The sequence below is a fragment of the Pelodiscus sinensis genome, chromosome 1, assembly GCF_052426305.1.
Source record: "Pelodiscus sinensis isolate ZL-2025 chromosome 1, ASM5242630v1, whole genome shotgun sequence".
Lineage (NCBI taxonomy): Eukaryota > Metazoa > Chordata > Testudines > Trionychidae > Pelodiscus > Pelodiscus sinensis.
Window position 1 is genome coordinate 294,564,465 of NC_143052.1, and position 23,179 is coordinate 294,587,643.

The window sequence follows — 23,179 nt, forward strand, 5'->3', positions numbered from 1 at the left end:
TCACCAGGAATAAAAATGAAATCATGGAAGTCACATGATCTGTCTGTGACTTTTACTAAAATTAATGCTGGAACCTGCTGACTAACAGAGTAGCCCAAGTGGATGACGCATCAGCTCATCAGGCTCCCTACTATTCAAACACACAACTGTCCCAGAACTTCACCCCAAAAGGAGTGAAGCTTCTAGTTTACAGTATAACTCTCTCAGAAACAGATATTTAAATCTGAAATGTAATGGATCTGTAGGGATCTGACCAAAAAGGGGATGGAGGTGTCGCAAGGTTATTGTAGGGGATGTGTGTCCGCTTCTGGTGGCAGCTCTGCCCTCATAAGTGGGCATTCAGAAAGCAGTGGCTGGTAGCCAGGAGTCCAGCTATGAAGGCTGTAACACAAAGTAGGGATGGCAAGATATGTAGGGACATTGGAGCCTTTCCAAAAATTGAGGGCCCAGGGCCCTCTTCCCCTACCTCACCCTTTCTGCCCAAAGTTCCACTCCTTCTGCTCGAGGCCCTGCCATTGGTGAAGCCTGAGCAGGCTGGGAGTCGCGGACCCTCCACCAGCCCAGGGTTGGGGGCCCGAGAGCAGCCCCTGGACTTAACCTCCATGAATGTACCTAGTTCTCTTTTAAATCCTGTTAAAAGTCCTAGCCTTCACAATCTCCTCAGACAAGGAGTTACACAGATTGACTATGTGCTGTGTGAAGAAGAACTTCCTTTTATGTGTTTTAAACCTGATGCCCAGTAGTTTCATTTGGTAGCCCCTAGTCCTTATATTATGGGAACAAGTAAATAACTTTTCCTTATTCACTTTCTCCACACCACTTATGATTTTATAGACCTCTATCATATCCCTCCTTCAGTCTCCTCTTTTCCACGCTAAAAAGTCCCAGTCTCTTTAATCTCTCCTCACATGGGACCCATTCCAAACCCCTAATAATTTTAGCTGCCCTTCTCTGAACCTTTTCCAATGCCAGTATATCTTTTTTGAGATGAGATCACATCTGTACGCAGTATTCAAGATGTGAGCATACCATGGATTTATATAAGGGCATTAAGATATTCTTTGTCTTATTCTCTATTCCTTTTTTAATGATTCCTAACATCCTGTTTGCTTTTTTTTTTTACTGCCGCTGCACACTGCGTGGATATCTTCAGAGAACTATCCATGATGATTCCAAGATCTTTTTCCTGGTTAGCTGTAGCTAAATTACCCCTAATCGTATTATATGTAAGACAGTGTAATGTTTCATTAAGGTATGGTTTGAGGACCATGTGGCTGCCTGGCAAATGTCCCAAAGGAGGACCCCTCTCCGGAAAGCTGTAGATGTCACCATGGCTCTTATGGCGTGAGCCCTGGGTGTTCCCAGAAGTGGTTTGTTTCGAATGATGTAGTATGGGGTGATGCAAGATACTAAGAGTCTAGATATATGCTGCACTGAAATTGGTTCACCCTTAGAATGCTCCACTATGGAAATGATCAATCAGTGTGACCTGTGAAAAGATCAGGTTCTGTCTATGTAAAAGACAAGTGCTCTATGCACATCCAGGGTATGAAGAATAGACTCCTGCCAAGATGCATGGATTTAGGATAGAAGTATAGAAGAACAATCGTCTCCTTGATGTGGAAATTGGAACACACTTTCAGTATGAAGGAGGGGTGAGGTAACAATATTACATGATCCTTACTGAATATAGTATATGGTGGTACTGCCATGAGAGTGGCCAATTCATGGACTATGCGAGCAGACATTGTGGCTAGTAGGAAAATCACTGTGGTAGTCATCATGGATAGAGGACAGATGGCTAGTGGCTTGAATGGGGGTTGAGTAAGGGTATCTAGCACCATCTCTAGGTTACACATTGGTGGTGGTGCACTATGTGGTGGGTTAAGATCGCATAAGCCCTTGATAAATCTCTTTGTGATGGGGTGTGAAAATACTGAGAAGCCATCTATAGCGTGGTGGAAGGCAATAATTGCTGCCAAGTGAACTCCGAGAGAGGCGAAGGCTAGTCCCGATTGCTTTAGGAAGATGATATAGTCTACAATGTAATGTAACGATACTGCATACGGCTCGAGCCATTTGTCGTTACACCAGGACACAAATCTGCGCCATTTTTTAAGGTAGGTGGAGCATGGGAGGTGTTTCCTGCTATGCATCAAGACTTCCTTAAAGCAGTGCTAACATATTTCGGATTCTTGGAGCCGATGAGGAGTCAGGCTGCCAGATGCAGAACGCAGGGCTGAGGATGCAACAGAGTGTCTTGATTCTGGGTCAATAGATCAGTGTGTTCAGGGAGGGGACAGGGTGGTTGGGGAGACATCCGAGAGAGATAGGAAAACCATGTTTGTCGGGCGCAGGAGGGCCTATGAGTACTACTACTGCTCCATCACTATTGTTCTTCTCTAGGACTCTCAGGATTAATGGGGTTGGAGGAAATTCATAAAATAGGGGGCCCTTCCAATTGAGGAGAAAGTGTTCCCTAGCAATCCCAGGCCCACTCTGGCCCTAGAGCAATATTGTGGGCATTTGGCATTCTCATATGAGGCAAAGAAGTCTATTTGGGGATACCCCCAATGATGAAGATACGCTGAAGCATCCTGTGGTATAACTCCCACATGTGGTCCAGTACAAAATGTCTGCTCAACATGTCCGCCGTGACATTGTTGATTCCAGGTAGGTACGACACCACTAAGGACACTTTGGTGTGAATGTCCCATTTCCACAGACATGTCACTTCGGCACAGAGGGAGTGGGATCAGGCCCCATCCTGACAATTTATATAATACATAGTTGTCATATTGTCAGTGAGTTTCCTGACAACGGTGTTGTAAATGCACATATGGAAGTGCTTGCATGCGTTGGCAACCGCTCTCAGTTCCAACAGATTTATACGGAGTGCTGTTTCTTTGGTAGACCATTGACCCTGAGCAAGGTGACTGTCCAAGTGTGCACCCCGTCTGAGTAAGGAAGCATCTGTAGTGATCTGTATGATGAGCTGATCTTGGTGGAATGGTACCCCTGAGAACAGATTCCATGGATGAGTCTACAGCTTGAGGGAAACGACCAGGTTGGATGGGAGGGAAACATGTTTGTGGACACTGTGCCTCAATGGAGCATATACAGAAACCAGCCAATGTTGTAGGCATCAGAAATGTAGTCATGTATGAGAAACTACATGTTGCTGTCATAAGCGGCGAGAAGTCCTGTGTCACCTCAATAGCAATAGATGTTGCTGTCATGTGCCCCATGAACTGGAGGCAGGTAAGTACTGGCATTGTAGGGCTCATGGTGATGATCATGAGATCTTGTACTGCTTGGAATCTGTGACAGTAAGTTATGCCCATGCTGTGATGGAGTCTAGTCGGGCACCTATTAAGTCCAGAGACTGTGTTGGATGCAACATGGATTTCTGATTGTTGATAAGACCTAGGGATTCAAATATTTTCCTTCTTGTAGTTGTCATTTTGAGTGTTTCTGGAAGGGAAGGGCCTTTTATTAGGACATTGTCGAGGTAAAGGAAGATTATAATGCCCTACTGATGTAAGTAAGCTGCGACCACTGCAAGTGTTTGAGATTGGCCTTTCCTCCACACCCAGGTGGGTGTAGAACGTCCTGGAAGTATTCTGATGCTACCATGAATCATAGGAACCGTCCATGAGAAGGATCAATGACGACATGAAAGTAGGTATCTTGTGGGTTGAGGGCTGTGAACCCCTCATGCAGGGCTGGAATAATCAAAGTCAGGATAACCATTTTTAACTGCTGTTTGCGGAGGTATCGGTTAAGTTTGTGGAGGTCAAGAACAGATCTTCACCTGCCTGTTCTTTTCTGTGTGAGAAAGTAGTGAGAGTAGGAGCCTTTGCTCCTGAACTCATCTGGTATGCTCTCTACTGCTCGGATGGAAAGAGGTGATGGACCTTGTTTTAATAGGTCCTCGTGAGCAGTGTCCCTGAAGAGGGACAGGGAAGGTGGAGAAGTTGGCGGGAGGAATGTAAACGGGATGGCGTAACCAGATGCCACAATTTTGAGGACCCAGCAGTCAGGCGTAATAGAGGCCCAGCAATGAATGGTCTCAAGCAGTGGTAAAAAATGGGAACCTGGTCTTAATGTGAACATGTGAGGGGGAAATCTTACATGCCCTCAGCCAATGCCTCAAACCTGCTGTTTACTGGTCTGCTGAGTCGCCATGCAGCTGTTTTGTGGGTGCTGTCTTGTACAGGATTGATCAAATCCTCTGTGTTGGTATCTAGGTACAAAAATTCACAGTGCCACTGGTATGGCATGTACTGTTTTCAGTGGCAGGGAAGCATACGCATGCCTGATGCAAAGATTCTAGAACAACTCTGTGCTTGTGTGGAGGATCTCTGTCTTCTCTGCGAACAACTTTTGTTTGACAAATGGGAGGTCTACTTTTGATTGTGATTCCTTTGGAATGGCATCTGATTGTAACCAGGACACCCATCACATTTTAATTGAGGTTGGGGTGAAGCATGCTGCTGTGTCCGTGGCATCAAGGGCCATTTGTAAGGATGTTCGAGAGGTAATACAGTCTTCTTGGACAATCAATTTTAGCACTGGTCTTTTTTGAATCTGGTAAATGTTCCATGAGAGAAGTGAGTTTGGAATAAACATCAAAATCATGATTCACTAAGAGAGCCGAGTAGTTTGCAATGCAAAACTGTAAGGTAGATGAAGAATAATCTTTTCTACCAAAAAGGTCAATGCGCTTGCTCTGTTGGTTGTGGTGTTCTTGTATAGTGGCACTTTAGACCTCTGCTGGGCTGCATTCATCATCAAGAAATTTGGCTGGGGGTGGGAAAAAAAAGTCCATGCCTTTGGCAGGAACAAAATACTTTTTGTCGGCCTGTTTATTAGTGGGCAGGGCACACACTGGGGTTTGTCATATTTAATCAGCTTCTTCCATAATGGCCTCATCAATGGGCAGTGCAATCTTTGTCCATGGGGAGAGGGGGGGTTGTTGGGGAGGATAAGTATTCAGATGAGGTGGAGTTATGGGGCATCTATGAGCTGGAGTCGAAGAAGCTGTAGTACAGCATCTGAAAGTAGATTGGTAACAACATGGAGACCAATGTCTAGAGTAGGTTGGTGAGTAGTGATAGTGTCACCCAATGGGGCAGGTGATCATAATAGTTTCTGTGTCTGTGGTGCTCATAGTAAGACCTTATGGGAGAATAATGTCTGGAAGAAAAAATACTCTTGCTATCCTCATGAAAGGCAATGTGCATTGATAGTGTTGGAGACCTAAGGGACCTCACTGAAGCTCTTGAGGAAGGAGAAGGAGATAGTGACACCTGTGGAGATGGTGGGTGCAAGATGATACATGGTGCGGTACCAGGGAATGAGGGGAGACTGATCTATAGTGTCTGCTATGGATACTGCCCTCTTGATGAGTAACAGCATGCACTGGTGCCAGTGAAGGAGGCGCTGGTGCCGATAAAGACGGTGCTGGGGAGAAGGTGATTGGTTCTGGACTTGGGGACCTAGCTGTCTCCTTTTTAGTCTTTGAGCAGGCCTGAGATGGTGCCAGTGGTTTACTCGGTACCAATGGTGCCATAGTAGAAAGCTGTGACTCCAGTTCCCCTGGTCTCGTTGAGGCCGGTGCTGTTGTTATGCCTGTGTTGGTTCTGGCGCCAGTGGCTGGCACCAGTGGCGCTCTGCATCATTGTTTCACTTGTGAGGAGTCCTTAGAATGGAAAGAGCTGGTGCTGGATGTTCCCAGCTTATTTTCGGTGCTGGTGTGGATGGATGGATTAGGCGGCAGAGATCTCCCCGGTGAGGCCCTTTCCTTAGCTGAAGAGCCCAGGCCCGGGAAAGTGGCTCTGTGTTCCTCGGCCCTGACAGGGTCTGAACAATATGTAGAAGGCAATGGCTCTGATGGTGTGCTTTATCGAAGGGGAACATGTGGAGCCGCATCTCCTTGTCTTGCCACGCTCTAGTGGTCAGTTTTCAGCACTGGGGGCACTTCTGGGGTATATGTGCTTCCCCAAGGCACCTAATGCATGAAGAATGCCCGTCTGAGGCAGACACGGGCTTGTGACAAGTGTCACACTTTTTAAACACAGGCAGGGCTGGCATTGTGTTGCTGACATGCTGTTTGTGGCAGTTTTCTGTTGTCCTGTTGGTGAAAAGAACAGTTACTTACCTGTAACTGTTGTTGTTCAAGATGTGTTGCTCATGTCTATTCAGATCAGGTGTGCGCACTGCGTCTTCCAGAGCCTTTTTGCCTAGCGGGTACCCGTAGAGCCGGCAGAGCGCCCCCTGGAGTGGCGCTGCCATGGCGGAGCATAAGTACCCCTGCCAGCGCTCCCCCACCTCAGTTCCTTCTTGCCAGACGCTCCAAGGGGAGGTAGGAGAGGAATCGAATAGACATGAGCAACACATCTCGAAGAACAGCAGTTACAGGTAAGTAACAGTTCTTTTCTTCAAGTGGTTGCTTATGTCCATTCGAATGAGGTGACTTCCAAACCAACCCCACTTACGGAGGAGGGGTTGGAGCACCCAAAAGAGAAGTCCACGAAAGTTGAACAACCCAAACATATTTATTCAAATAACAGAACACAGAGAACTGTTGAATAAAAGTGCAATGTGGTACAGAGAAAAAAAAGCAACACATTTACAACACAGAGTTGAGAACCGCAGAGTCCAACCCTGCATCCTCCCTGGCCTGTTGGGTCAGCACATAGTGCACCGCAAAGGTATGCACTGACGACCATGTGGCCGCCCTGCAGATTTCAGTAACTGGAACCTGCACCCCAAAAGCTACAGAGGACACCTGAGCCCTGGTGGAATGTGCTGTAACCCGGGGCGGGACCTTCCCGGCCAGGACATAACACTCCCTGATACACCCCGTGACCCAATTGGACAACCTCTGGGTCAAGATAGGGAGCCCTTTAATTCTATCCGTGAAAGCAACGAACAGTTGAGTGGACTTATGAAAGGGTTTTGTTCTATTGACATAAAAGGCTAACGTCCGCCTAGCATCTAGGGAGCACTTGCTCCCTAGGAGAGATATGGGGCTTTGGAAAGACAACCGGGAGGTAAATATCTTGGGACAGATGGAACGGTGACACCACCTTGGGGAGAAAGGCCGTGTGAGGGCAGAGCCTCACATTTTCCAAGAACATTAGTTAGGGCGGGTTTACAGTTAGCGCCCTCAGCTCAGAGACCCCGCAAGTCGACGTAATGGCTACAATGAACGCAAACTTCATAGAGAGGTGCTTCAAAGAGCACGTGGCCAACAGCTCAAAAGGGGGGTGACAAGTCTAGACAACACGAGATTAAGGTCCCAAGCGGGGAGAAGGGGGTCTAACCAAGGGGTACAACTTATTCAAACCCTTAAGGAACCTTTTGACCACAGGGTCAGAGAATAGAGAGACTCCTGCCGATCCAACATGGAAGGCGGAGAGTGATGCCACATGGACTTTGATAGAAGAGGTAGAGAGGCCACTGGACCTGAGTTCGAAAAGGTAGTCCAGAATGGACAGGACAGGTACACAGGACGGGTTCACTCCCCTTCTGGACGCCCAAGACGAGAACCACCGCCACTTGGCGGCGTAGGGCCACCTGGTGGATGGCTTCCTGCTACCTAGGAGCACCATCTGCACCTCCTGGGAACACTCCCTTTCTGGCTGGGTCAGCCACGGATAAACCAGGCCGTCAGGTGGAGAGAGCTGAGATTCGGGTGAACCAAGAGCCCTCCGTCCCAAGGTTGGGTGAGGAGATCCCGAACCGGCGGAAAAGTTATAGGCTCCTCGCTGAGCATATCCACCAGGATCGGGAACCAGAACTGCCTGGGCCAGTGACGGGCTATCAGGATGACCGTGGACCTGAAGGTCTTGACCCTGGTCAGAACCCTGGGAATTAAGGGAAATGGAGGGAATGCATAGAGGATGCCCACCGGACACGGTATGGTCATGGCATCTCCCCTGGAGTGGTCCCCCAGCCTCAGAGAGCAGTAACTCTGGCACTTGATGTTCTGTGCTGAGGCAAAAACATCTAGTAGGGGACAACCCCACCTGTGGAAGACCAGACAAAGGGCCAAATCCTTGAGGGACCACTCGTGGGCTCCAAAGGACCTGCTCAGAGCATCGGCCAGCAAGTTTTTGCACCCCGGCAAGTATTCTGCCTGCAAACCTATATCATGTACTACGCATAGGTCCCACAGCCACAAAGCCTCGCGGCAGAGGGGAGGCGACCAGGCTCCCCCCTGCCTGTTGAGGTAAAAAACAGCTGCCGTGTTGTCCAGGTGCACCAGGACGGAGCGGTGGGACAGCTTTGACAGGAAGGTCTCGCAAGCTCTGACTGCCCTTAACTCCCGGACATTTATGTGCGGGGCCCGCTCTGCAGGAGACCACAAGACCAGTAGCCTCGAGCAGACTCGGGCGGTCGTAACAGGAAACCAGGTTAACTCGGAGACCAGCTCCACTATGGCCAGGAATCTGTTTCTGGGAAGGAATGCTCTCGCCAGCCTGGCGTCCAAGAGAGCCCCCCAAATTCGAGACGCTGAGAGGGAGTCAACAATGACTTTTCCTCGTTCAGCATGAGGCCCAGTCTTACAAAGAGAGTCCTTGTAAGAGAAACATGAGCATCCAGTTGTTCATAGGATCGACCACGAATAAGCCAGTCGTCTAGGTAAGGAAACATGTGTACCCCTTTTTTGCGGAGGAAAGCCGCTACGACCAACATGCATTTTGTGAAGACCCTGGGTGCTGTCGAGAGACCAAATAGGAGCACCGCAAACTGGAAGTGACAGCGGGATACAATAAAGCGGAGAAACCTCCAGTGGCTGGGTCTCTCTGCCACATGGAAGTAAGCGTCCTTGAGATCAAGAGTTGCGTACCAGTCTCCTAACTGTAATACCGGGATAACAGAAGCCAGGGTTACCCTTCTGAACTTGGATTTTACCACTGTTTTGTTGAGGTCCCTGAGATCCAGGATGGGATGAACCCCACCCTGGGGTTTTGGGACAATAAGATACTGGGAATAAAACCCCTTGCCCCGCAAGTGTGAAGGGACCCTCTCTACCGCTCCCTTTTGGAGGAACGCTAACACCTCTTGACGGAGAATGCCATCGTGAGAGGTGTCCCTGAAAAGGGATGGGGCGGGTGGATTAGAAGGGGGCAAGCCCAGGAAGGGGATAGTATAGCCATCTTTGACTATTCTGAGAACCCAGGCATCGGAGGCGATTCCCACCCAGGCGCAGGCAAAATAGGATAACCTGGCACCAAACAGGGGGCCGGGGGGAAACTGGTGCACAACCCTCTAGAGGGCCATCAAAACGGGTGCTTGGACTGTTGAGAGGGGCCCTGTCCAACCCCACGGAGGTTGTCCTCCCTCAGGCGGCGACGACGACGACGACCTCTGGCTGATGACGGGGCCACAGCCGCCCCCGCACTCACACTGGGAGCATGAGGACGGCGTCTCCAGTAATCCCCACGGGGGACCTGGGACTGCGTTCTCCCCTGCTGTCTGTAGGGAAGCTGATGTTGCTGAGGAGCCAGTGTGTGGATCCCCAAGGACTGGAGAGCAGACCTCATGTCCTTGAGCGTATGGAGCCTCGAGTCAGTGTGCTCCGAGAATAGCGCCTTGCCGTCAAAAGGCAGGTCCTGAATAGTAGTCTGGACATCAGGAGGTATTCCAGGCACCACGGCACATAACTACACCCGACGCCATGGTGCGGGCTGCAGAGTCAACAGCATCCAGGGAAGCCTGAAGAGCTGTACGGGTGATAGTCCTGCCTTCTGTGGTCATAGCCGCAAACTCTTACGCACCTCGGTGGGAAGCCTATCTTTAAACTTATCCATCGCCTGCCATGTGTTATAGGCGTAACGACTCAGCATCGCCTACTGGTTAGCAATGCGGAGCTGCACCCCACCAGTGGCATACACCTTACGCCCCATCAGGTCAAGGCGTTTGGGCTCCCTTCCCTTTGGGGACAACCCCAGCTGCGGAAGTCTCTCCTGCTGGGCCGTGGCTTGGACGACAAAGGATCCCGGGATAGGCTGGGAATATAGGTGCTCATGCCCTGACTGCAGGACAAAAGTGTGCCTCTCGACTCTCTAAGGTAGGGGTTAAGGAAGCCAGGGTCTGCCACAAGGCGTTAGTGATCTTAGCCACGGTTTTGTTGAGTGGCAAAGCCAAATGGGCTGGCACATCGTCGGACAGGATGTCTATCATGGGATTTGTGTCCTCCACTACTGGCTCCACTAGGACACCCACGTTGGAGGCCAGACGCCAGAGCAAATCCTGATGCGACCGAGCATCCATGGTCGGCATCGCCAGTGCGGGATCCGCTAAGGCTTTGTCAGGAGACGAGGACGACGATGACTCCTGAGGCGGCACCGGATCCAGCGTAGGGCCCAATTGATGGGGTGGCTGGGCAGGCACCGCGTGTGGAAGTGGGTCCAGCACCGAAGCCTGCGGATCTGTAGCGGCATCGATAGTAGCAGTCCTCTGGGGCGAGGGAGGGGGTTGTGACAGTGACGCCGACAAAGGTGCTCAGTGCCCGGAGACACTGGACACAGCGGAAGGGGGCACAGGCCCTTGCCACTGGTGGTATGCCCACGGCATCCAAAAAGGCCAAAGTGGCTGAGGCGGCCAAATCTGTTGAACGTGCGAACGGTCACGCCAGTTCCGGAAACGGGATCTATGATGCGACGAAGCTCCCGAGTACTCCGACCTGAAAGAGCCCACATCAGAATCTGAAAAGAGTAGTCAGACTCAGGCCAGGGTGGCGCTGATGACGAATGCCCTGCCACCATCGGGGAGGCGAACCGGGCCATAGATTCCTGCTTGCCTGCATGCATGTGGTGCAGGCGTACTGGTGCCGGAAAGACAGGCCCCCTGTCCCGAGTGTAGCGTCAACCCAGTGCATGTGATCTGCAGTACCAAAATCAGTGCCGGCTGCGGGCATGGAACTCCCAAGTCCAATTGCCCCAAAGACGGCGCCCCCATCGTTGCCGCCGTGGACACCACAGCAAGCAGGATGCAAGGCGCCGGAGCCGTAGTGGTTGCCCTCGAAGGGATTGGCGTTATCGGTGATGGTGGTACTGGCATGGCCAACAGGGCCGATGCCGGTACCTGCAGCAGTGCTGAAGAACCCAGTAACTTTACTTGCATCGGTGCCAAAACTGGTGTCGAAGAGGTGCCACAAGGCTTGAGTAATACGGTGCTGAGAAATATGGCACCGGGGCAGCCAAGAGCAATTCCGGAAGGGGTCCCAGCACTGATGGGGGTCGAGTCCAGTTGGGCACTGCGTGAGGCCTGGCGGCCTGTACTGAGGCTGGCACCAAGGTGGAGGAAAGCGGTATTGGTCCCACAGGGGACGGTCCTGTTGCATATGTGAACGGTGCCAATCGATCCAACTGGTGCAGAGGAAAAACCAGTGCCAACATGGCTCCCGGCATTGAAGACCTCGATCTCTCCGCCTCAACCGACAACGGAGGGGAGGTAGTGAAGCTAATCAGGTCCTGCGCCTCCTCCAAAGTGTATTGCGTCGAGGGACGATGTGAGGCTAGTGACCTGGACTTGATGCTCGTCCAGCTCTCTTATGCCGCACAGGAGCACTCGGAGACGTTTGCACCGGGGACTCGAAGCGGCGGTATAGGCCTGACCTGGAATTCCGGCTTGTAGACCTACCCTGCGAAAACCTTGGCTTCTTCGGTGCCGGGCAGTGAGAACGGTGCCGAGGCCTTGGTACTGAAGTCCACGCACGGGATGGAGCGTTGTGCGTTGACGCCGGCACACCGTGGAATGTCCAGTCAGTGCCGGTTGTAAAGCCAACTCCATGAGGAGAAGCTTCAAACGAGAGTCCCGCTCCCTCTTTGTGCGCGGCTTGAACGACCTGCAGATCTTACAGGCGTCTGCCAGGTGGCCCTCACCCAAACACTAACAGCTATCGTGAGGGTCTCCCTTGGGCATGAACTTAGCGCATACTGTGCGAGCCTTAAAGCCTTGCAGCCCAGGCATTCCTCAACCCTGAAGGGGGAGAAGGAAAACAAAGAACTACTAACTATCTAACTAATTTGAACTATTTACAACACTTAAGAGAAAAACGGGAACCATTAGCTACGCTAAGAGAGAGACACGCTCCAATGACCGTCACGGGCAGTAAGAAGGAACTGAGGTGGGGGAACGCTGGCAGGGGTACTTATGCTCTGCCATGGCGATGCCATTCCAGGGGGCGCCCTGCCATCGCTACGGGTACCGCTAGGGAAAACGCTCCGGAAGAAGTGGTGCACGCGGTGCGCACACCTGATTCGAATGGACATGAGCAACCACTCGAAGAAGAATTATAAGGTCTTACCTTCTTTACTCCCCCCTTTTTTTTGTGGCTATGGCCTTTATAACAGTTGACAGGGGCTTTTTTTTTTTAAACTCAAACAAGAATGAAAAGAAACTACTTGACAGTCTAACTATAAAATAACTAATAGGCTAACTAATAAACAAACTGAAAATGTTCTCTCTCTCACTAGATTCTCCGAGGAGAGGAGCTCGGTCCATCTGTGACTAAAGGCAGCAATGAAGGAACTAGCGGGAGCTGGACCGCACATGCAAGGAGAAAGGCGCGAATGGCATGAGGCACCTGACATGCATGAGCAGTCTGGCCAGCTACTGCTAGGGAAAACTCCGATCTGTGATGCCAGGACAACCCAACACTAACTAGTGGAGTTCCCACAGGGACATCACTCAAAGAATCACCATACTATAACTACTTTTCTTCAATACTTCGATGGGACACCCAGGAGAGACAGCAAGCTGCCATAAAGTATGCAGTCAACTGTACACTTTTAACACTCATCTCATTCTCTACTGATGCAACCACCATCATGTCAGAATATTTACAGGAAATTACCTTGTAAAGAGCAGCTGGTTCATGCTAAATCCAAGTCAGGCTGAAATGGCACCGATCAGAATGGGGAAGCATTTTGAAAAGATGGACAAGTTGTTGTGTTCAGCTTCCATTAAAGGCAGAGAGCCACCCTTCATGAAAGTTATGAAAAGTCTCCGGGTCCTGTTTGACCCACTGCTAAGCTTGGATGACAAGACAAAATCAGTTTTCAACAATGCTTTCTTTCACTTGCAGCTTATTTGGAAACTTTGTTCTTCCCTCCAGGACAACTTGGACATAATAATCCCTGTATTTGTCACCACCTAGGCTGGATTACTATTACTCTTTGTATCTGATATCGAATGTGAAAATGAGGCACAGGCTGTTGTTAGTACAGAATGTGGCTGTCCAATTTCACATTGGCTGTGGCAGCAACAAAGCACATCCAGCCTGTGTTCACATCAGACTAATGGCTGCTTTCAATATAAGGTCTTGGTCCTAATTTGCAAAGCAATTTGTTTTCAAAGCAAAACCAGAGACTCCAGGAAGTCCACTATGGACTTTGCTATTACTGTTGATATTATGAGCAACATGACCTGATATCATGGTGCTGGGTGATAGTATAAAACTGAAAGTGAGAGAGAACTTTACCACCACTACAGTAAAAAAATAGCAGCACAAAATATGTCAACATATTTAATTGTCCCTGCCACATACACAGTTTCCTCAAACATAATAGTTTCTTTTTCAGGGTTGTATGGCCATCCTCATTTCTAGTTTAATTCCATTATGAATAACGAAGTCACACCTTAAATGAATGTGTCTCACTATATTTACAAGAGGATGAGGGTAAATGCAATAATTGCATTTACCCAAAATCCTAAAAAGATCAGCATAATATATAACACCATTTTGACTCCAAGTAATATGAAGAAGAGAGTTTTTTCATGGACAAGTAGTACACTGTTCATTTAATTTACAAAAATAATGAATGACAATTTATCAGTCTAAGGGGAAGAGAGTAACTCTATGATTGGGAAATATATACTGTTTTTCAGTTCTCCTCCTAGTTTCCCTTTATTATGCTTAGAAGTGGCTTGGAATGCTTATGACCTTGTTTGCTAAAAGAAATGGGGCAGAGTTTTAAAACTAGTCTCCTTTCCTTCTGATAACCAGTTATTTGAAGAAAGCTTTGCTGAAATGCCTAGGGATTTAGTCCTAGCCTTGCCTCTGACACGCATAGGAACACATTTATAATTGCAAGCCTGGCTGCTGGGACTCAAAGGCCCTATCCATTTTATAGATTTTTGACAGTGTTTAAGCAAGCTTTTTAAAGTATATCAGCACCCCTACTGTGTTATAAATACTGTTTAGTCATACCTGTGGCATGAGACACTGCTACATCAAATTCTTACAAGGGATGCTCAAGACCTGAGTATTCTATCCAGACTAGAGCATGAGAATATGGCTTGGATCTGTCCCTATAGACAACAAAAAGATGAGTGTCCCAACAGCGTGAAAGCACATCAGGCACTATGAACACATCTACACTTAAAATCAGTGATTACTCATGCCTGCTGATAGTGGGCAGCACATGACTACTAACCCAGGTGTTGCCTCTAGGAAGAGCCTTCCAGCCCCATCTCTTGGGCCAGGGAAGCCAGTTCTGCCAGTTCATGGGGTGCTACAGACACAGGAATGAGCAGCATGTGCCTCTGGTCCAGTATGGGACAACTCACAGCACCAGTGTCTCCCCAAAGCTCCTGCACCCTCACAAACACCTCAGGGGGGGAAGGGTGATGGGCACTGTCCCTACTTCTAGCTGAGCAGAGGGACCCTGCTCCCAACTCTTTCCCCAGCAATCTTCCCTCCCCCCCCTTCCCCCCCCCCGCCACACACATTCCCTTTGTTGGCTCAGCTGCTGTTCCCAAAAGGGAGTGGGACGGAGACACTTTTCACCCCAGCTGAGGGTCACTGCTCTGAGTTGCTGCCTCTGGGCAGTGCAACAGCTGCCTAAGAGAGACCAGAGGTTCACCCCCTCCACTCCTCACCTGGGCCTGGTGGCTGGGGATAGGAGCGGAAAGAGCTGAGGGAGAGGCGCAGTAGGACAAAGCCCCCTTTCCATGCCACCAGGCCAAGCAGAGAAAGCCCTTCAAGGGCAGCTTGACACTTGCAGAAATTTGGGGGAGGGGGGTCATCTCACGCTCACATGTTCCCCTACACATTACCTTTGCTTAAAATGCTGCAGCAGCACAACTGTACCACTAAAGCACAGACATTACTTATGACAATCTACTAATTGGGGTAGATTAACTAGTTAACACCTCTCAGGGAGATAGATTAAGAAAACAATTCTTCTGTTGACCGGTGTTGTCAACACCAGGAATCAGACTGGCATAGCAGGATCTATTAGGGATGTTAGATATTGGGTAATTGAATAGTTGAGTAACCATATGAATTCTTATTGGCTACTTGATTATTCTATAGCCCCGGGGGAGGGGGAAGTAGCCAATGCGCTCCTGGCTCCACTCCCGGGGAAGACCCCCCGCCACGCTGCACTGCTGCCTATCAGAGGCATCAGTGTGGGGTGACAGCAGCCCTGTTCACAAGGGGTCCAAGCTCTCAATTGACAGACTCCTGGAGGAGGGGGAGGAGCTGCAAAGCCGTCTCTGTCCACAGTGGCCCAGGCTGGCTGCAGACAGGGGCTGGTCAAGCAGCAGCCCCTGTCCATGGGGGTCTGAGCTCCCTGAAGACAGAGGCTGCTCTAGCCACTATTTGGAAGGAGTTCGGACCCCCCGCAGACAGGGGCTGCTGCCATAAAGTAGCCTCTGCCTGTGGCGGGCCCAGACTTGCCACAGACAGAGGCTGCTTCACATTCCATGGAGCAGCCTCTATCCATGGGGAGCTCTCATCCCTCTGCAGACAGAGGCTGCTCTATGCAGAGCAGCCTTTGCCCATGATGATGAGCCTGGGCCTGCTACAGGCAAAGGCTGCTTCGCGTCAGTCTTCCCTGTTCCCCTCCCTCTGCTGCTGCCTCTGATAGAGGCAGCAGCACTGGGGGAGGCAAGTAGCACCGCAGAGGGCGGAAAACTAGCTTTTAAGCTGTCTCTCCAGAGCACTGGCTCCTGCTTTCCCCCCTCCTTTGGTGCCTCTGATACAGAGGCAACAAAGGAGTGGTGGGAAATATGAGTAGTCAACAAGATTAACCAATAAACCTAGGCTTATCAATTAATCATCTAGTTGACGACTCATTTACATCCATAATATCTATCAGATCTGTGGATTTTTAACATGCTTGAAAGATGTAACTATGTTGGTGTAAATTCTTAGCATAGACCAGGCTGATTACTCTATGAAGAAATGTTGCCCTTTTGCAAACAAACAAACAAACCAACAGCTCTATAGACATGGCCAAAATCAGATTATTTTTACATCTTTTTGGCCTTTGGGCCAAGACCAGTTTACTTAGAAGAGACTGTATTGTGCACTCACAGGGAAAATTAACTCATTGATCCAACAGGTCCTTTGATTGCTAATTACTATGATCCTATGATCTAAATTTAAGGGAAATTTCCTGTTCATGTGAATGTGTTCTAAATTCACATGGAGATATTTCAACAAGTAACATGTAAAAGGTTAAAATGATACTCCCGTCTAATCTGTTGTTCATTTGGATGTTTGATTTTTTTCCCCCATGAATACATGATACACACTTTTGTACACCCCCAGAAGCCAAGGTCTACCTCCTCTGCAACGTCACCTACCTGTCTGTTGTAGGGAAAAAACCCACAACAGGAATAGCCCTTCTAATTCAGAAACATAGCCAAATACTAGCTGGTTTTTGCAGAGCCCCATGGAATATCAGTGATGTGTTCATTACAACCAGTGAAATGGTATAAACTGAGTTCCAGGCTTTAGCAACCTTATGCTAATTTCACAATGATCCTTATATGCAATCTCAGATAGCAACGACAGGGCCCCATTACCACTCTCATGCTTTATATACAAGTAAATAGATCTTCATTACTACACATGCATCTGGATTTTTCCTTTTGATGTTGATTTTGTATTTTGATTAATATTATTAGGATAAAATGTCAAGTCTGACGAACTTCTAGACCTAAACTTCAACTTTCTTAGCTCTTCAATGAGTTGATTCCAGTTTATCTGTGTCCCAGCTGACAGTATGGATATGTCTAGACTATATCCCTCTGTTGCTAGAGGGATGTAAATTAGACATACCGACATTGCATATAAAGCAGGGATTTAAATCTCCCACACTTCATTCGAATAAAAATGGCCACCGCGTTTTGCTGAGTCAGCAGTTTGTCGGCAAAAAAGCGTCCGTCAAGACCGGGATCGGGCGACAAAGAAAGCCTTTGTCGGCTGATCCCTTATACCTCGTAAAATGAGGTTTACAGGACCGGCCGACAAAGGCTTTCTTTGTCGCCCAATCCCCGTCTTGACAGCCGCTTTTTGCCCACAAACTGCTGACTCAGCAAAACGCAGTGGCCATTTTTATTCAAATGAAGTGCGGGAGATTTAAATCCCCGCTTCATTTGCAATGTTGGTATGTCTAATTTACATCCTTCTGGCGACAGAGAGAAGTCTAGACATATCCTATGGCTAGCAGGAAGGCATAACACTATACTTTAAGTTGGGAGGACCTGCTCTCATTCTTATTATAGGGCATCCCCACTGTAAGTCACCCCGGTATACACCTGTTCTGCACTAAAGTCATTGATGTTTGTAGGAACTGATACGTTGTAAGTCCTCCCATTCCCTGCTTTTAAGTCACGCAAAAAACCAACCCCAATTTGCGCAAATGGAAGTCAGCTGCGGGGAAAAAAAATTCCTACTTTAGTTTCGCTATAAGTCCAAGTTTTTTGGAAAATATCTTGGACTTAGAGAGAGGATGGTCCGTACTCCCTAGCAAACCACAGGAGATACTAAAGTGCCAGCTGACGAGGAACTGAAGCCAGAATCTATTTCCTCACCATCTACTTGTGTAGATAACCCTCACGCATCTACTTGTGTTCCAAGCAGTAGCGGTGGCACAGGCTATTGTGCTGACTACAATGAAGGGACAGATCTCAATCTCAGCTCCTGTTCAGTCTTCCCTAAGGCCTACCAGGTGCCACCATGGAGCACGCCCAAGCACCAAATCATTGTATTGTCAGCTCCATCCCCCAATCTTTACCAGCTGGATAGGAGGAAACAGCAGTGCATAGGTTGGAGCAAGCCAGCATTGAGGCTGATACCATGTGGTCACACTCCCGCCCCAGGATTGAACTGGCCTGCCACCTCCCTTCTCTTCTTTGGAATGTGACCAGCTCACTAATCTCTCACAAGCATTCACAGCCTGATGGTACTGGATTAAAGCCTTTATTTCAAGATCTATCCAGGGCCTTACACACTGAAGACTACATATTCTCAACTTTGCACAACAATCTGGAGAAGAGGATTTGACAGCCAGTTTCAGTCAATCTCTGGAATATTTTCAGTAAGATCTATGCAAAATATTTTTAAATTATTGCTTCACAATCTTGAAACCTACTCACTGCTTGACACAAGCTATTGAGATGTGGCCAGTGACCAAAATATGGAACACTGGAGTTTGTTGCTCACCATGGCAGAATTTATGGTGTTTTAAATATAAAGCCTATTTTTAAGGGCATTCTCTCACTGAAGGAATTAAATAAATCAATGTTTTCCAAGAAGAAAACTGGAAAGACATTCAATCATGCAGTCATAAGGACCTCCACAAGCCACCAGAAATGTCTGAACCCAGGATTTTCAAAACCCTAGCACAGGCTGTTCTAGTGAAGGAGTATGTGAACCAATCCCTGTTCTGGGATGTGATACACACTCTGCCAGTGTGTTAAATAACTCTGTTAGACCGTAGCAGAATGTTTAAAATCAGGATTTATGAGTTCTGTCCCTGGCTCTGGGAGAAGAATGTGATCTAGCTCTTAGAGCAGTGGTTAGTGACAGGCACTGGCAACGCGTGAGGAGTGCAAATGTGCCACATGCCCCTCGCCAACGTCATGGGTACACAGAGCAAGGGGCCAGAGTCTCTGGTCAGCCTGCAAGACTAACCCACCCCCAGTCTTTCCTCACCAATCACCCCTGGTAACAGGATAACCAAGCCCATGAATTTGGAACATTATAAAAGGGAGCAAGATGAAGGCTTGGTCTATAATACCAGAGGCCATCAATCTAAGTTATGCATCTTCAGCAACATGAATAACGGTGTCTTTACTACAGTGAGTCAATGGCAGACGCTTTCCTGTTGACTCTGCCACAAAAAAAACCAAACAAACAACAAAAAACAACACAGAAGATGGGAAGACTAGACCTCCTGGTCTGCTAACTTACAACTCAGTTACCACTCCCTTACATTAAAAGATACTTCAAGTCTCATTCACCTACAGAGCAACTCACTGTCTCACTTGGAACTGGAGACTGAAATGTGAAACTTTCCAGTACACCTGAGAGCTTTGTGCAGCTGCAGGCCTGAGAAGGGGCCAAGTCCTTACCTTACTCATACAGGACCAGATTCTACACCACTGAAGTCAAAGGGAATTTTGCAATGCATTTGAATGGTTGCAGGGTCATGCCCACAGGCAGGCCTATTAGAGTCAATAATAATCTCTTAACGATTCCAATATGCAAGTGTACATTTAAATCTTTTCATATTGGTCATCTTATTTACACAAGGCATCCCTCTGATTTTATTAGGGCCAGATACAAGAGTGAGGATTTAGGCATTGTCTCTTTAGTGCTGGATAAAAGAGCAGACGTAGCTTGGTGGTTTAGTCAGTCATTAGGCTTAATGGCCTGGACCTCTGACTCTAATCTTTTTATCAGTTCAGGGTATCAGAGCCTCCAAAAAACAGTCAGAGCTGGACTGGCTTCTTTGCTGGTAACCTCTTGATCTTGTACAGCACAGAGAGGTGAAATGTGAAGATATGTCACACTGCCCTCCTTCATGAATTTGCCTAAGTAAATGAGTTTAAACATAAAGGAGAAGGACAAAGAAAAAAAAAGGTTCAAATGAATTTTTACCTAGTTGATAGTATGTTTTTGTATAGTGAATGGATCCCTGGGGGAAAAACAAAAATAAGGGTGCGCTTACTCTAACCTCAAGGTTGTTTTGCTGGCCAGCGAACCATAACTATTCATAATAAAACCACTTATCAGTTACAGCTTGCCCAATTCTATATTCCATTACAAAGCTAAAACTTTGGTCAATTTTGCCAAGTTTTGCACTTTTAGCACCTCCAAGCCAAATGCAGAGGTTTATGCATTTTACACATATTTGTTTGGTTTCTCAGCCTACAAAAACAGTAAACTCTAGAGTACTTTTTCGATGGTGTCATATTATTTTGTTACACACCTGAGTAATTAAACAAAATACAGTAAAACTCCATTAGTCCGGCATCCAATGCTCCGGGACTCCTGATGGTCCAGCACCATCAGGAACCCGGAAGTGCTGGGGCAGCTGGACAGGCTTCCCCCATTCAGCTGCTGCTGAAACTGACCAGCAGCTGAATCGGGCAAGCCAGGAGCAGAACAGCTGGGGTGCTGCCTGGTCGGTCTCGTAGCACTGCCCCTCTGGGCTGCGGGACCAACCCGGCAGCACCCCAGCTGCTCTTGGGGACGCCTGGGGCAGAGCAGCTGGAGTGCTGCAGGGTTGGTCCCGCAGCGCCAAAGGACAGCGCTACGGGACCAACCCGGCAGGACCCCAGCTGCTCTGCCCCAGGGGTCCCCGATTCAGCCGCTGATCTATTTCAGCAGCGGCTGAATCGGGGACCCCTGGGGCAGAGCAGCTGGGGTGCTGCTGGGTTGGTCCCGCAGTGCCGAGGGGCGGCGCTATGGGACCAACCCGGCAGCACCTCAGCTGCTTTGCCCCAAGCGTCGGGATTCAGCCGTGGTTGAAACTGACCAGCAGCGTCAGTTTCACCAGCAGGCTGAATCCAGATGCCTGGGGCAGAGCAGGTGGGGTCCTGCCGGGTTGATCCCGCATTGCCCTCCCTTGGCGCTGCAGGACCAATCCGGCAGCACTCCAGCTGCTCTGCCCCAGGCGTCCAAGAGCAGCTGGAGTGCTGCTGGGTTGGTGCCATAGTGCCGACCCTCGGCGCTGCGAGACCAACCTGGCAGCACCCCAGCTGCTCTATTGCAGGCATCCCCGATTCAGCTGCTGCTGAAAATCACCAGCAGCAGCTGAATCAGGGACGCCTGGGGCAGAGCCGGACTATCGTAAGGGGGGGCTATGAGGGATCTGGGGTGGCATCCCCTCCCACCCCACTCCAGACCCCTCATAGCCCCCCCTTCTGATAGTCCGGCATATCTGATAATCCGGCACCCCCTGGGTCCTAAAGGTGCCGGATTATCAGAAGTTTACTGTAATACAAATCACTTACTTTTTGGATTAGCCTGTTGAATGTAGAAATATTAGGTTACTTGCTACCCAATGCTTTAACTTTAGACGAGCAGCCTCATTGACTGCTCATTGTACTTTAAGTAACTCTGAAGAAGTGAGTTGTGCCCACGAAAGCTCATGATAGCATCTACATTTTTTGTTAGTCTCTAAGGTGCTGCAAGACTGTTCATTGTTTAAGTTTTTTCACATGCATAAGTGCTTGCAAGATCACAGCCTTGGTGAACACAATTTCACTCTCTTCAAACTGTTGTTCCCTGAGTACAAATAAATACCTTATCACTAGTCTTTTAAAAACATGATCTCATACCTTGTCTGTTTTTTTCTCTTGCTTTTCCAGTATGGCCATGTTTTCTTTCAGAGTTTTTACAATCTCAGCAGGATTTTTGTGCGATTTACTGAACAACGGCATGATTTTCTTCACCTGAATTTCTTCGTCGATGTAGCTGAGGACTGCATTAAATAAATAAAGGACAAAAAAAGCAAAAATTAACTTTTAAAGTTCTGTTTGCAGATATGAGTCAAATACAATATGTTCTATGCATAAATTATACTGTAAACTAAGATTGTAAGAGCACTCTGACCTCCAGTTGCTTATGTCCACTGAAAATTTCAGTAGACTCCACTAGATCTTTCAACTGGTCTTGGATTGTACAGGCCTTTCTAACTTAGACTGGAAAACCTGTTGCTCCAAGAACCATCAGGCAAACGTATTTGTTGCTTGGACCATTGCAGGATTGGACATCAATTTTGTAGTCATTTCTTACATTTTGTTTAATTTGTCTTTAACTTTTTAGTTATGAGGATGTCACTAGGCAAATAGTTTAAGCCTACCTAAAAAGGGAGCTTGCCATACCTTGTCTCACAACTCACTTTTGACTCATTTGAGTCTAGGGAAGTTTTAGATGAGTAACAAATATAAAATGAGGCCTAACAGAAATACAAATGCTTACACTAAATTAAAATATTTAAACAAAAACACTTTTTTTTTTAAACTTATACATTCCTCCCTACCAGAGTAGTAGTGAATGACAATCAGAAAGAGAAAGCGATCAGGTTAGCATTAATTTGTCAGGACCTGAGCCTAGAAGATGTTGTGCATCCTTAACTCCCACCAGCTATAATGTAAGTCTAAGACTCTTAGGGAGCAAATCTTCACTATCAGCTGAATTGATGGGCAGGGATCGATCCAACGTTATGATCGAATCATAAAAATTGAGTGGGGAGGAATGAAAACAGATCAATATATACATATGTAAAATACTCTGTATAACACCCACCCTTAACTCAAAATGTAATGGTTTTATAGAACCCTTTCTGTACATACGATACTAATTATTACATATCCTGTGTGTAGGGTGACCATCCATCCCATTTTTACTGGGACTGCCCCTTATTTAAGCTCCTTTCCAGGCATCCCAACTTTTCTTAAAAAAAGGGGACAAACTAGCCCGTATTTGCATGCACCGTGCTGGTCCTTGAGTCCTCTGGTCAGCGCAGCTGCAGCAGCCTTCTGTTTGTAGCTGGCTGGAAATGCAGGCAGACTAGCAGTGTCTCTCAACCAGTGGTATGAGCACCCTTAGGGGTACTCGACAGAAGTCTGTGGGGTACATCAACACAATTGAAATTTGGAGAAAACTGAATTTTTGTTGTATGTTTTACAGTGCTTTCTTATTTTTTTTACTTTTTAGACCCAAAAATTTCATTGCCCACCTTGCTACAATTAAGTTGTTTAAACGAATGTGTTGCAACGATAGAAAAAAAAGTGTGTGTGAGAGTGAGAGTGAGAGAACTGAAGGTACAGTGGGTACTTAATTTTTTTAAAGGGGTACTTTATTATTAAAAAAGAAAGAAAAAAAGGATGAGAAACACTGGACTAGCACATG

General features: G+C 47.9%; 1 protein-coding gene across 4 annotated transcripts in view; it reads right to left on the minus strand.

Moving 5' to 3' along the window:
* Window positions 1–23,179, minus strand: part of CAB39L (calcium binding protein 39 like) — a 112,926-nt gene that overhangs the window by 45,655 nt on the left and 44,092 nt on the right. For all 4 annotated transcript variants that reach the window (XM_006121347.5, XM_075919073.2, XM_006121344.5 and 1 more), the window contains one exon: window positions 21,604–21,746. In XM_006121347.5, the coding sequence (XP_006121409.1) occupies window positions 21,604–21,705 (102 nt within the window). In that variant the 5' untranslated portion in view covers window positions 21,706–21,746. The remainder of the gene's footprint in view (window positions 1–21,603; window positions 21,747–23,179) is intronic.